The 12,691-nt window shown below is 47.7% G+C and overlaps 1 protein-coding gene across 3 annotated transcripts in view; it reads left to right on the forward strand.

Annotated features, from left to right (window-relative positions):
* Positions 1-12,691, forward strand: part of SHC4 (SHC adaptor protein 4) — a 26,737-nt gene continuing 14,046 nt past the window's right edge. Inside the window, exons 1-3 of one of the 3 annotated variants that reach the window (XM_023933992.2) lie at positions 48-954; positions 1,053-1,409; positions 8,082-8,152. In XM_023933992.2, coding sequence (XP_023789760.1) covers positions 949-954; positions 1,053-1,409; positions 8,082-8,152 — 434 coding nt within the window. In that variant the 5' untranslated portion in view covers positions 48-948. Of the gene's footprint in view, positions 1,410-8,081; positions 8,153-12,691 lie in introns of all 3 variants that reach the window. The other 2 variants (XM_023933990.2, XM_023933991.2) reach the window with 2 other exon arrangements.

Here is a 12,691-nt window from a genome sequence, read left to right on the forward strand (position 1 = left end):
GAGGCGCCCCCCGGGGGCCGCCGGGCCGCGGCCGCGCGCCGAGCGCCATTCACGGCGCTGCCCGCCCGCACGCGCCGAGCCCATTCACAAAAAAAAAAACTTCATTCATAAAAACCGGCGGCGGCGGGGGCGGCCCGGGCGCTGCGGAGCTGCTGCCCCGCGGCGCTGCGGGAAACGGCCCCGGACCCGCGGGAGTATTCGGTTGTTTCGGGATTATTATGGTGCTGAAGGACTTTCCAGCAGGAATTAGCAAGACCGACGCCGCTCAGTGTTTTTCGAAGAATCCTGGGCTTTTGCCTGACGGCGGGGCAGAAGCTGCAGCGCAGGGATGCTCTTCGCCTCGGGGGCAGCGGCGGTGGAAGTGCAGAGAGCCGGGCACCTTACGGGGTTCATGCCGGTCTGAAAATACGTTTGGGCTTGTAGCTGTCTTGCTCTGCTTTGTGTGGAATATGCTTGAGCTTTCGCTGCAGCCAGGACTCCGCAATTATTGATGCTACAGCTGTGAGTCTTCAGGGCTAGGTGGGATTCAGTGCCTGGCTTGAGGCAGGAACGAAGACAGGTTTGGATAGTGGCTCTTCAGCTTAAGCTGCTTTACCACTGATGTGCTTTCCTGTATGCTGCTTTTATTTCTGCTTACAAAATGCCAGATGTCCATGCAGTTTTAAGCCTTGTTCATTGAGGAAAATAAACCATTCAAGAGGGAGTCAGCAAAAATACCCAATAGATTTCTGTTTAGAAAATTGTTTGACTTGCTTGATTTCCATATATTTTATCTACAAGAGCAAATTTATGCAAGAATATCCAGTTATAGACCTGCCAAGGCTATGAGAGAACGCAGCCAGCAGAGCCTCGGTGGACACGTCCTGTATGTAGGGTTATTCAGACATCCAGGAATGCTGCACAGGGCTAAGTACAGCCGATTCAGGAATGATTCCATAACCTCCCTAGATGAAGGTACTCAAAATACGTCTTTGAATATCAAAGGTTCTTCCTCCTCTTCCCATTCTTCAACACCCAATTTACTGACAGAAGATGTCTCCTTGGGGCCACAGGACACCTGCACCACGCTGTGCACCCTGATCCCCCGGATGGCCAACATCAAACTCGCCAACCCATCAAATCTGCCGGGGCTGAAAAGCTTCTGCCTGGGAACGAAGGAGGTGCCACGAATGAAACTCACAGAGTGCGTGACCATCCCGAGCAGCCCGACCTCACCTGAGATCAGCTGCCTGTCGGCCTCGTATCCCCAGCCTGACCTGGACAAGCTGGGCCTAACCCCAAAGCCAGCGGGTGACTGCGCTGTGCCGGGAGCTGAGGAGGCCGCTGCTGTGGCCAGGCAGGACAGGGGCCTGGCACCGGGCAGTGAAAGCACGTACAGCCAGGAGCCAGGAACCTCCTACAGTGTGCGGGTGAGTACTTCTCCCTGGGCTTCCATTCTCTGACGGAGCAAACAGCTCAGTTGGCTGCTGGGTGACCTCCATTTTCCCACCTCTAGAGTCCGTGCCCCAAACCCCTGAACTCTCCCATGTGTTTCCCGTCTTCCGCTGTACGTAGGGCTGTGGCATTGAACTGAGGGAGCTAAAAGCACCCCAGCTGCTTCCAGAGGTAACACAACATTCAACTCCAAAGGACTGTGTAGATTCTCTGAGGAGTGCTGCTGAACTGTAACTAAAATGGGTTATTCTGCATGTTGGAGGGAAAAAGAGTTCCATGTAAGGGCCTCCCATCCCTCACAGAGCAGTTCCAGGCATTAGGTGCATTCTGGCCCACGCTGCTGACGTATTTATCAGGAAGGCTGTGGGGCAGGCACTGCCCAGGTTGTATTTCTAGTATGGTTTTCTGCTGGTTTTCCTTTTGTGGGCAATATCTCAGAAGGAGGTTCCCTGGCATGAGCCTCACAATGCAACAGGGAGATGTTTTTTCCCTTCATCTTCCTGGTTATGTTGCTGCCATGGCTGTAGGCCTGCAGGAACCAGCCCAAGCAGAGCTGCAAGAATATTGCTGACATGTCCTGGCCAAACTCTTGGTATCTTTTTCAGCTAGCCCTTTCAATAATAACAAGCAGATTGGTAAATAAGTAGTGTGGAGGTTTGGGCGTTTCAGCATCAGAGGATGTGCAAGGTGACAGGATAAATGTACTCATTTCCCCAGAGACCACCAGACTTCTTCAGGAGCTGGTGATGAAGCCTCAGATGGGCTGAAAAGTGGCCAGGGGTGCAGCATGGCAGGACTGTGGTGCAGAGGGATGGTCTCACCTGAAGGCAAAGTGGGGCTGAGAGACCAAAGGCTGGGCATTTGGAGCTGCTTCCAATCCTTACCCTCTCACCCTGGCCCTTGCCCTCCCTTCTGTGTGTTTGGAGGCACTCACTCTCCCCATGCAGCTTCTTGTGCCCTGTTGGGGTATGGGATTGCTGGGATCTCCACAGAGACCCTTTCAGGAGGTAGGTCAGGTCTGCATTATTTGGACTACTGCTGCAAAGAGATCTTTGGCCTTTACAGCCTAATCAGAGTCTGAGGAGGATTCAGCAATCACATGGAGAGGATCTACAGTTATTTTAGAAAGACAATGTGGTGAATTAAAGAAATACTGTAGGGCAGAAGCTGTCCCCTGCAGTCTGGAGTGAGGCAGAAATTTTCTTGGTGGTGTTTTAAAAAGGAGCAATTCTGGGCTCATTGTGTCCCCTGGGGAGGTGGCTGTGGCCGGGCGTGACTGGTGGTGACAGGGCACCTGTGTCACAGCCACATGTCACCCGGGCCTGGTGAGGAAGCTGAGACCTATAACAGCACCTGGTCCCTCAAAATGCTTGTGCAAATAACAAAGAGCCCAAATATTAATATTTTAAGAGGAGCCTGGACAGCTCTGACTCTCATGCTGCTGTTTCCAAACGTACTTTGTACACAGATTGCTGCAGGCTTTACAAGGGGGATATTTACCATGAGTCCTTGCTCACCTTCTACCCCTTAGTGCTGCCCATCTGGAGCTGAGGTTGTCTCTAAATGATACCCATAGTGGCCATGGCACTTCTCTTTCCTGCTGGTGTTTGTTATGGATATGATGAACCTGAAGAATATTCCAAGAGGCACTCGCCATCCTCACTCTCGCTTGTTGGGGAGTGCCAGGGATGTGGCTGCTGCTGAGAAGGAGGATAAGATCTGTCTCTCGGCACCGTCCTGCATCAGTGGTTTCTCTGAGAATAGCAAGGATGATGTTTACTGGACCTAACATGGAGTAAGGCTCTGTACCTGAGCTTAAATCAAAACATGAGTCTTTCAAAGATGATTAGTTTTAAAAATGTGCTGCTTAACTGAAATATGAAATATGATATTCCTAGACTTTTCAGTACATTACCATCATACTTTAAAATAATATGCTAAAGGTTATTTGCAGCATCCTTTGTCTTGAAGGGCTTTTACCAACGTACAGGTTGATCCTCTGCCAGTGATTTGATGGTGAATGCACATAGCTATATGCCATCATGTATTTCTAAAATCATGTCTGTAGATGAAAAGGGACCTGACCATTTCTAACACAGTAGTTCAGAATTACGTGAACTGCACCCTCAAAGCACACGTGGGCACCTGCACAGTGCTGCTGTTGTCCATGGAGGATGCGACAGGTCAGCCTGCAGCACTTACTCCGTCTCTATGGGGAGGGGGGTCCAGGGCAGCCCTTTCCCGGTCACAGGTTGCCACCAGCACCTCTCCCACGCTCAGGGCAGGGAAATATTGTGGTGTTCCAGCTGCAGCCACTTCCCTGGGGCGCAGCACCCTGACACCGCGCCCGGAGAGCTGCTCTGCATCGCCCGTCGTAAATAAATAACTACAGGCGAATGCACAGCCGGGGCTCTCGCAGGAAGGAGATGGGCTCCGGTGATTCATGGCTTCAGAGCCGCAGCTGTGAATCATGAGCCGGGGGTGCCGGGCGGCGCTGGGCTCGGGCTCTGGGCTCCGAGCAGCCCTGGGGTCGCTCCTCGCAGGAAGCGGCGTTTTCGGGCCAGCTGCTTTATCACAGCCGAGAACAATTCTGTAAAGAGACCTGGCCTGAGTGCAGCGCTGCAGAAAGTGGTTTTCCAGAAAATAAAACTATAAAGAAATGGAAAATACTTCTATATGTCTGTATTTATGATTTTCCCCTGTTTTGTTTTTTCTTCTCAGGATATACATATATATAAAAATTGAAAACCTATGAATGAAAGGGTCAAACCTTTCCAAAAATTTTTTCATTTATCAAAACTATTCTTCACAAAGAGCCCTGGCTTGCTGCCCTTAGGGAAGACACCGTGCTGTGTGGGCATGAGGAGAGGGACAGGCCCAAGGGCCTTGTCTGTCTGCACTGCTGCTGCTGCAGGGGGGAAGATGAGAGCAAGCACATGAGGAGAGTTAGGCTAGCACTGACAAACTACTGGGAGGGGGTGGGTTTGTGCTTAAAGATCTTTAATGGGCTCTTTTCATCCTGTAAGGTATTTAGTCTGTTTTCCAGCTGGTTCTGCCTGGATTTTGTGCTGTCTCACAGGTGCCCCGGGGGTACCACCCACGTCTGCAGTGGTGTGCTGTGGGCTGCCTTGGCCTCTCTGCTTCCTGTGGTGGGGATGGGAGAGGTTCTGCTGGCTTTGATTTTGGATCTGGATGGGGTTGGTATTTGCTGGAGGAAACCGGTGTGGTTCAGCCTGAGGAATGAGCCAGCTGAATGTCCTGCAGGGTGCAAACCTGGGCCAAAGTTCTTCATTAGCTGACTGGTGGCTGCTAACAGCAGTAGGGAACACTTACCCCAGCCCAGTAAACCCTGGTGTGTGAGGCAGGATGAGCAGCTGAGCTAACTGGCATAGTGGAGTCTGTGTGCTGGCAGGAGCAGTGCCACTGCCAGAGGAGCTCTGGTGGTCTCTGCTTTCCAGTGGGCACAGTGACTTTCTAACCCCAAGGCTACCACAGGAAGGGCTGAGAAAACTTCCTACCAAAAATACAGTAATCATGCTTTGCTCCTTCCCCACATCCCTAGCTGGCTCCTGGTGGTGTCCATGGAGGGAAGACAGCACTTTACCTTCCAGCTAGAGTGAAAGCAGAGAGATCTCACAACAGGTTTCTGAGCCTGGCACTCTGCATTGTCCTGCCATGTGCTGCTTGTTCACATGGGCCCTGCCTGGTGCCTTCACATCTCCTCCCACACAGTCCCTCATCCTGTTAGCAGTCACTTTGTCATCCCATGTAAATAGATGTGAAAAGGTCTGTGCATCTTCAATAGCTGCTGTTTTCTTCCACCACCTCCCTGCCATCCTGGTGGTGTGGGGAAATGCAAGCCAGCCCCAGATCGCCCTCTGTACCCAAACACCAAGGGATGAAGCATTCCTGGTGCCAGTGCTCTCCACAGAGCTTTGCAGGCAGATGGGGTGTCTCTGCACATGTTGCCATTAGTGGAGCAGTTCCCTTTCCAGCAGGGGCCAGTGAGTCTTTCCTTCCTAAGAGCTGCTGCTTGTCTTGGCAAGAGCTCTCCATCCTGCTGCTGACAGAACAGTGGGTTCAGCATCCGCTTTCATTAGCGATATCAGGTCTTTAGGACATGGCTTCTTTCACTGTTGCTGTTTTATTTTTCTGTTGGTAGCTGAATTCTGCAGTTACATCTCTGCTTGTTGCCCCAGGCTGGTTAGTGCACCCTTGGGCCTGTGTCCAGCTTTGTCCAGCTTGCCTAGCAGCTCAGTGAACTGGGCCTTGCCTCTCTCTGTGGGTTTCAGAAGATGAATGTCCCTGCTTGGACACCACCTTTGGAGCTGGTTTTCACAAAAGCACCAGCTTGCACTGGAGCAAGAGCTGTGGGCTGCTGTGGCTTCCTCTCCCAGGCACCTGTGGTAGCTGCCCTGCTCATGCTTTAGTTTAACCTTCCCTGCAGCAGGAAAGATGGAGCTGGCCTTCACCTTGCATCACCAGAAAAGCCCATTAGGTTTTCCTGGGAGGTGCTGTTTGGGGTGTACAGGGTGGGGAGTAGGGGCACTACCTGAACAGGAGTTTGGATGCAGAAGTCTCTGAGACAAACATTGTCCTTCTCCCCTGCTGTCCCCTTCCTCTCATGCATTGGTTGTGCTGCTTCTCAGATTACGCAGATTTGTTTATTGTTAATTTTTATTTTTTTTTCCCGTCCTTGGAGAGCATCTTTTGTTTTCTTAAATAGGCTTCTGGTATTCCATTGTCCTTTTGTGTGCTTCATAGGCTTCTCCCAGGCTCTGTCACCCTGACTTGTCCTGCCCCAGCCCCACATCATCCCCCTGCCCAAGGCTCTGCTGGTTCTCTGTACCCATGAACTGTGAAGTGAAGGTTCAGCCATTACTAACTGTGCCAGTTCAGATAACCAGCAACAGCTAAAATAAATGAGAGACGCAGTGAGGTGCCATGTTAATGCACTTCCCTACTCAGGCTTTTAAAGGGGAAAAAAACAAGGTCTTTTGTGAATCATTGATAAGTTCAGCTTCACTCAGGGTCACTTATGCAAAAGCCTACTATTGATTTTTCATCTTTGCTTAGAGTAGCTTCCCACGCATCTGTTCAGGATGCAATGGGGACTCACTTTTCAGCATATGACTTAACTACTCTAAATTTTTTCATTTTTCAAGGAGAGAGGAGCAGCCAACCATCTCACAGGATGCTTGACCTTATACTGTAGGATCAGAGGTTATTGCTGTGCTACAAGCTGAGGCTCTAGACATATTTTCCACATTTGCTTTGTTCCTGTTAAGCAGGAATATCTTTAACAAGGCAGATAGCTCTCAAAGTCATTAAATGTTCATTAAGGAAGCAGTTCTGCCAACCTTTCAGATTCTTATTGATGTCCTTCCAGGTCTCTGACCTAATTCTGGAGTTCTCCCAAGGGTTACATTGCTATCTGGAAAGAAAGCAAAATAGGGATAATACAATTGTTGTGGAATCCCTGACTGCACATATAATATTCTCTTTCTCACACACTCATTTCTGAAAGTCTCCAAAGCTGAAACAGATACCTAAACCCAACCCTCTCTGAATGGCCCAGCAGAAAAATTGATTTACAGGCAAAGCGAGGCAGAGGAACTAAATATGGTACCTTTCTCTGACACAGAATTCTTCCTCCATCAGCTCAGACAAGGAGACAGAGTATGCCTGTCCCTGCCTGGGCTTTCCAAGTTGTCTCTGTGTCCCAGAGGCTTTGACTTCCTGCAGGAGAGGTCTGCACAGGCAGGCTGTGACTGCAGCCCTCGGGCACTGTGTGAACACTGCAGGATGGTTCTAAGAGGAAAAATGAGAGATCCAGACCCGTGCCAGCCAGTTGAAATGAAGAGATCAGACTGCTTCAACAACAGAGAGATGGACATCCATGGAAATGCTGAAGGATTAGTAAGATATGGTTGGGAATATGCCATCACATCCTTGATATTTCTGAGAATTAGGCATATACAAATCCCAAATGAGTACAGAAAAAGCTCCAGCTCTGTCCCATACAACAGAAGTGTGGCAGTCAGCTGTTAATTTAAAGCAGGTCAGTTTATTGTGTAGGCTCTTAAGAGCTGTTGCTATGAGCTGGAATTGCAGCTTCACATCCTTCATCTTCTGCAGAGGTTATTTGTCATCAGACATGTAGCAGTGTGGAGCCAGTGGTTTTCCTTGTGGCCTGTAATGCCTCCTCCTCTCTGAAGGGACACTCAGCCTTCCTGCATGGGGGCTCTGAGTGCATTGGTCTCAAGGGGCTTCCAGAGCCTCTCTGCTCCTGAGGACTCTGTTCTCTCCAGTATTTCCTCATGTATTCCTCCCAACTCAGTGTCACCAGCTAATAAATGAGAGTAAGCAGAAATGGAAAAAAAGGAATAATTGGATTTTATGTCCTCAGAGTGCTTTGGTCCTACGGTGTTTAAGCCATTGGTATCTTTATTGCTCTTCTCTACACTTTTAGTAAAACAAGATCTATTTAGGAAGCTGCTTTAGGATGGCTGATTTGATTTTCCATTTAGAGTGTGGTTCTGCATAAACTTAGTGGACAATAATCACATTTACTTCCTCCTGTGATCCTCCTCTTACTTGTGTACCAGATATTAACAGTCCTCCTTTTCTCTGTCTGTTTTCCATAGTACATGGGCTGTATTGAAGTGCTGCAGTCAATGAGATCCCTGGACTTTGGCACACGAACACAAGTCACCAGGTAGGTGGTATAAACTGAGATTCAGACCAAGAATGAAAAGCCCGAGTGATAATTTATTATATAAAGCTGAGGGTGCGTGCCAAGCTCTGAGACAATTTTGAATAGGAGTTTGCATGTTTTGTTTTGTTTTTTCCTAAGTGATGATTTGAATTATTTGATCGTTACAATAGGCTATTTGCATTGGAAAATGAATTGTTTCAGGCACAGACGTAATTTCTCTCCCAGTTCTTGCTCAGAGAGCCTCCCCCTGCAGTGGCAGCACAGAGCAGACATCCCCAGCCAGCTGGGGACCGGCAGCAGCCGGGCTGTGCACGTGGCTCAGCGCTGCCTGCACGGCTCTCCCAAGGCACCGGGGAAATCCACTGGTGCTGCTGTGCCTGTGGGCGCCGTGGCCAAGGTGGGGAGCCAGGATGCTCATGGGTCTCTCTGCCATGCTGCTTCCCACCTGATGCAGAAAGTACCATCAGTCCCTCAATCCAGCAAAGCCATCTAAGGAATTTTTGTCAGATGTATGACATTGTTTGACCCCATCTGCATCAAGACCAGGCTCAGCTGGAAGTGGAGTCACAAGGAAAATATGTTGAAATACAGCTGTTTCCATCTGTACTGCAAGCCTAAGTTTTTAGGCTGCAAATCAGAAAAAGATTAATATTTGATTCTCAGATACAACTGGGGATGTGGTTAAAATGTGAAATATTTTGTGGTCTTATGAGAACTTTGCAACTTCTGTTGCAGGTTGCTGCCAGTTTCTGGGTGTAGATTGTTAGTACCCCCACACCTGTGGGGTGGCTGAAATGTTCTGTCAGAAATAGAAGAGCACAATTTTATTTTTACATTTATTCTTGTAAGTCTGGCAGTGCAGGAGTGTTTGAATTTTCAAAACAATCACCCTCTATCCAGCTCTGAGTGCTGCATGGTGCTGCGATGTGCTCACGGTCCAGCAGTCAGGACTAGTGCTCTGCCAGGCAGCCCCAGCAGCCACCCAACAGCTTTTTGGAGAGGTGGGTGGGTGCAGATTATCTTGACCTGGCCTTAGACATGTTCCCTTGTCCTCTCAGCTGCTTTTCTGGCATAGCTCATGATGAGGATGCCAGGAGTGTGGTTGAGGCTTCTTGCTCCTGCCCAGCTCTTCCTTCTGGAGGGAGATTTTCAGATGCTGCTTTGCTTCCTCAAGTTTCTATCCAAAAAGTCATGGAGAAAGGAAAGTAAAATGAAGGGATTAGTGTCACATTTATACTATATAAACATTTTCTACTTTATGTTGCTTCCCAGACTTACCAACTGAAAGGAGATGAAAAACGAGTCCTTCAATGCCTATAGACTTCACTTGAAAGTTGTCCCGTTTGTTTTATATTCAAAATCAGCAGTTGTTGACATTTACAACTAGTATAAGCACACACTCACCCAGGTCCTGCATGTGTGTATGAAGAAGTGCCCGAAATACCAATATAATTCCCTCAGGCAAGTCCTTCACAGACCAAGAAGAGCCATGTAATTCACCCAGCCCGGGCCACTGTGTTCACAGCTCAGCCTGAGGGTGAGGTTATCTCCTGTTTGCAAGAGGTGTGCGCTGCTGTTCTGACAGAACAGAGCTTTGGATGGTTTGTCTGGAAAATAATGAATATGAATTACTGTGTGACAAGAGCTTGCCAGCTGAAATTTGGGCCAGATAGTAAGGTTTTGTTAAGCAGAACTATGTCAAAACTTAACAATGGAAATATTTCCATCACCTAAAAAAATGCCACTGCTGACCTTAACGGGCCCTTTTGTGCATGAGAAATTCAAAACTTAAACTGTTTGCAAACCAAATGCTGAAGTGCTGAGCTCTCACACGCAGACTTTAAAGTTCGATCGATGACAAGCTGACTGGAGCAAAGATAACATTGATTATTCCCCTATTGCTCTCTCAGGGGAGTAAGTTCATAGACACATGCACAATGCACCAACCAAGGAGCTGCTGGAAATCATCCCGTTTTAACCATGCCTGTTATTTGAATTGGGGTAAAAAATATTTTTACTTCTATGGCATTTCACTAAACAAAGAAGCATCTTCTGTTTTAAAGGGATGTAGAAAGTGTCTCTAGTTATGTCTGTACCCTGCTTTGCTTTATGTGTATGTGCATGCTTAGTTGCCTCATGGTATCTAAAACTGAAAATAATATTTACCTACCTCATGAATACTGAAAAGATCAACATTTCTCATTGCCAAAGTGCAGTGAGGAGTGGCCAAAGAGATGAACATGGAGGAATTACTTTCTGTTTTCTTGCTGGACTTGCATTTTCAGTTGCTTGGCGGGCACATGTTTAGGGAAGGCAGAAAGTGGCCTCTCTGGTGCTGTGAATGACTGTGGGATGCAGAGGTGCTGTGTGGCCACAGCCCAGCAAGAGAAGGGCTGAGCCCTGAGGTGCTGTTTACCCTTGGTGGCTGTAGGGTGAGGAGATTCCACTGCAAGTTTTTCAGCTCTGCTGTTGCCCGTCCTTGACCCAACTTGTTCTTAGGGACATCCCTCCCATTTTGCACGAATTTGTGATCTCAAACTCCATGTAGATGACAAAAGTCACACCAAAAAATAAGTGTAACATTCTTCTGCTTGAGGGTTTTTGTATTTTTATTTTTTTTTGTAATAGTTAGCCTGTTCTTGCTGCTCTGGGTACAAGACGTGTTTGGGTTGTCACCCTTGTGCTGTGGCAGGTCCTGCCTTTGCTGTACCCTGATGTGTGCTTCTCTTGTCCAGCCCTTCAGCTCTTTTCCTCTTACACATTTCCCACTTCTATTAAATCAAGCTGGTTATTAGTCATCAAATTTGGGCATTTCTGGGAAAAGGAATTCTGTATTTTGGGTTGGGGCATCAAGTTGCAAACTCGAAAATGGTCAGGCAGTGAGGGGTGAAGGGTGTCTGAAATGTGCAGCCAGGGAGGGCTGCTGGAAGAAGGCTGACTTTGTTTGGAAGATTAATTTCAACTTTGTTGAGCCACATAATCCCTTTCTGTTACATGGTGTAGGCAGGGCCCTAGATGCTTAAAAGCAAATCCTCAACAGCATGCTTGCTTGCTTACATCAGCCCATCTTTCGTCTTTTATTCTCATTTTGGGGGAACAATAAACAAAGTGGCTCAGTGTTACTGCCCACAGGCGCTCTCCCTCAGGGGCACGCTCTGGGAGCAGCAGGAGCTGTGTCTGCCACAGGTTTCACTCCAGGGCTGCAGACCCAGAGAAATACTGTAGACTGTACTTCTGAGTGGGTCTGGGAAGAAAAAAAAAAAAGCAAAAAAAAAAAGCTGGTTTAAAGGCTTAAAGGATGGCTTTAAAGGATGCCAAAAATGGGTCACTCATTTCAGTTTATCATGGATGCATCCAGAGTTTCTTTTCTTCCTACTGTATGGTGCAGTTTCTAGTTTGTGGAAATGAGTGCATGTAGAAAGTATTCAATTGTAGCAGTAGGTGTTACCAAACTCCTGCTTTTCACACCTTTAAAATAATATTTGCAAAGTTTTGTTAGATCACTTGGAAAATCACCCAGAGGTATGCAGCAAAAAATGCCTCCTACTCCCCTACCAAAGAGTGGTAATAGAAACTATTAAGTAGAAATGGTTTGGTACTTTTTGGTTCCTTTTTTACTGGATAGTTGCTTGAGAGCGTGGTGAAGTGGGCAGCCACCACACTAGCTTGTACAGGAGGCTCTGTGGCTGGCAACTCTGCCTACAGCTCTTGATTTCACATGGGCTGCCTGACATATGCAAAAACTCATTTGTCATCAAAAGAAACAACTTCCCTGTTTTTCCAATTTGTCCTGTATCTGGTTTTCTTTCTAGGTAAGGCTAGACTTGAAGGCTCCAAGTAGCCTTAATGTCTTGGCTCTGATTTTAATTTCCTTTAATATTGAATGAGAAGATGAGTTCTCATTTTCCAAGCTGATTATTGGAATCTGCAAGATCATCCTGCAGGATGCCTTCCCCCTTTTTTTTTTTTTTTTTTCTCATGTTTGGCCTTCCTCCTGGTAACAGCTAAATAAAATAGGAGCTAACCAAGAAGGGTATCAGGAATTTGCTTCAAAAATGTATTTTCAGTTGTGTAGGGGGAAGTACTTTGCCTTTAAATGCTAAGAAGGATCAGTGTTTAAAATGCTGGGTTTCTGACCCATCTTGTGTAGTCTACAATGAGACCCCTTTTCTTCCCTGCTGCTTTCACCCAGAAAATATAATTTTTATTTTGTTGTGGGTGAAGTCTCCATTCATTTGACAGCATCCAGGTTCAATTTCTCAGGCTGTTTCCTGGCAGGAAGCCCCAGTCTGTATCACTGATCTTCAGTGCCTTCAAGCACACACTGGTGTGGCAGCCCGTGGGGCACTGCGCAGCCGTGCTGGGATTCACAAAGGCTGGCTTTACCTTCTCTCTGATCTGCAGAGAGGAGGTAAATTACACTCCTCACTGGGCATCTCTGCTTCATGGGACATACCTGGCTGGAGCCTCTTGTCATTGTGTCAAAAGTATCCCCTGATACTTTTCAGCCCTTCCGAACTAAAAATTACTCAGGAGGTG

The sequence above is a fragment of the Cyanistes caeruleus genome, chromosome 13 (assembly GCF_971803275.1).
Source record: "Cyanistes caeruleus chromosome 13, bCyaCae1.hap1.1, whole genome shotgun sequence".
In the NCBI taxonomy this organism is placed as follows: domain Eukaryota; kingdom Metazoa; phylum Chordata; class Aves; order Passeriformes; family Paridae; genus Cyanistes; species Cyanistes caeruleus.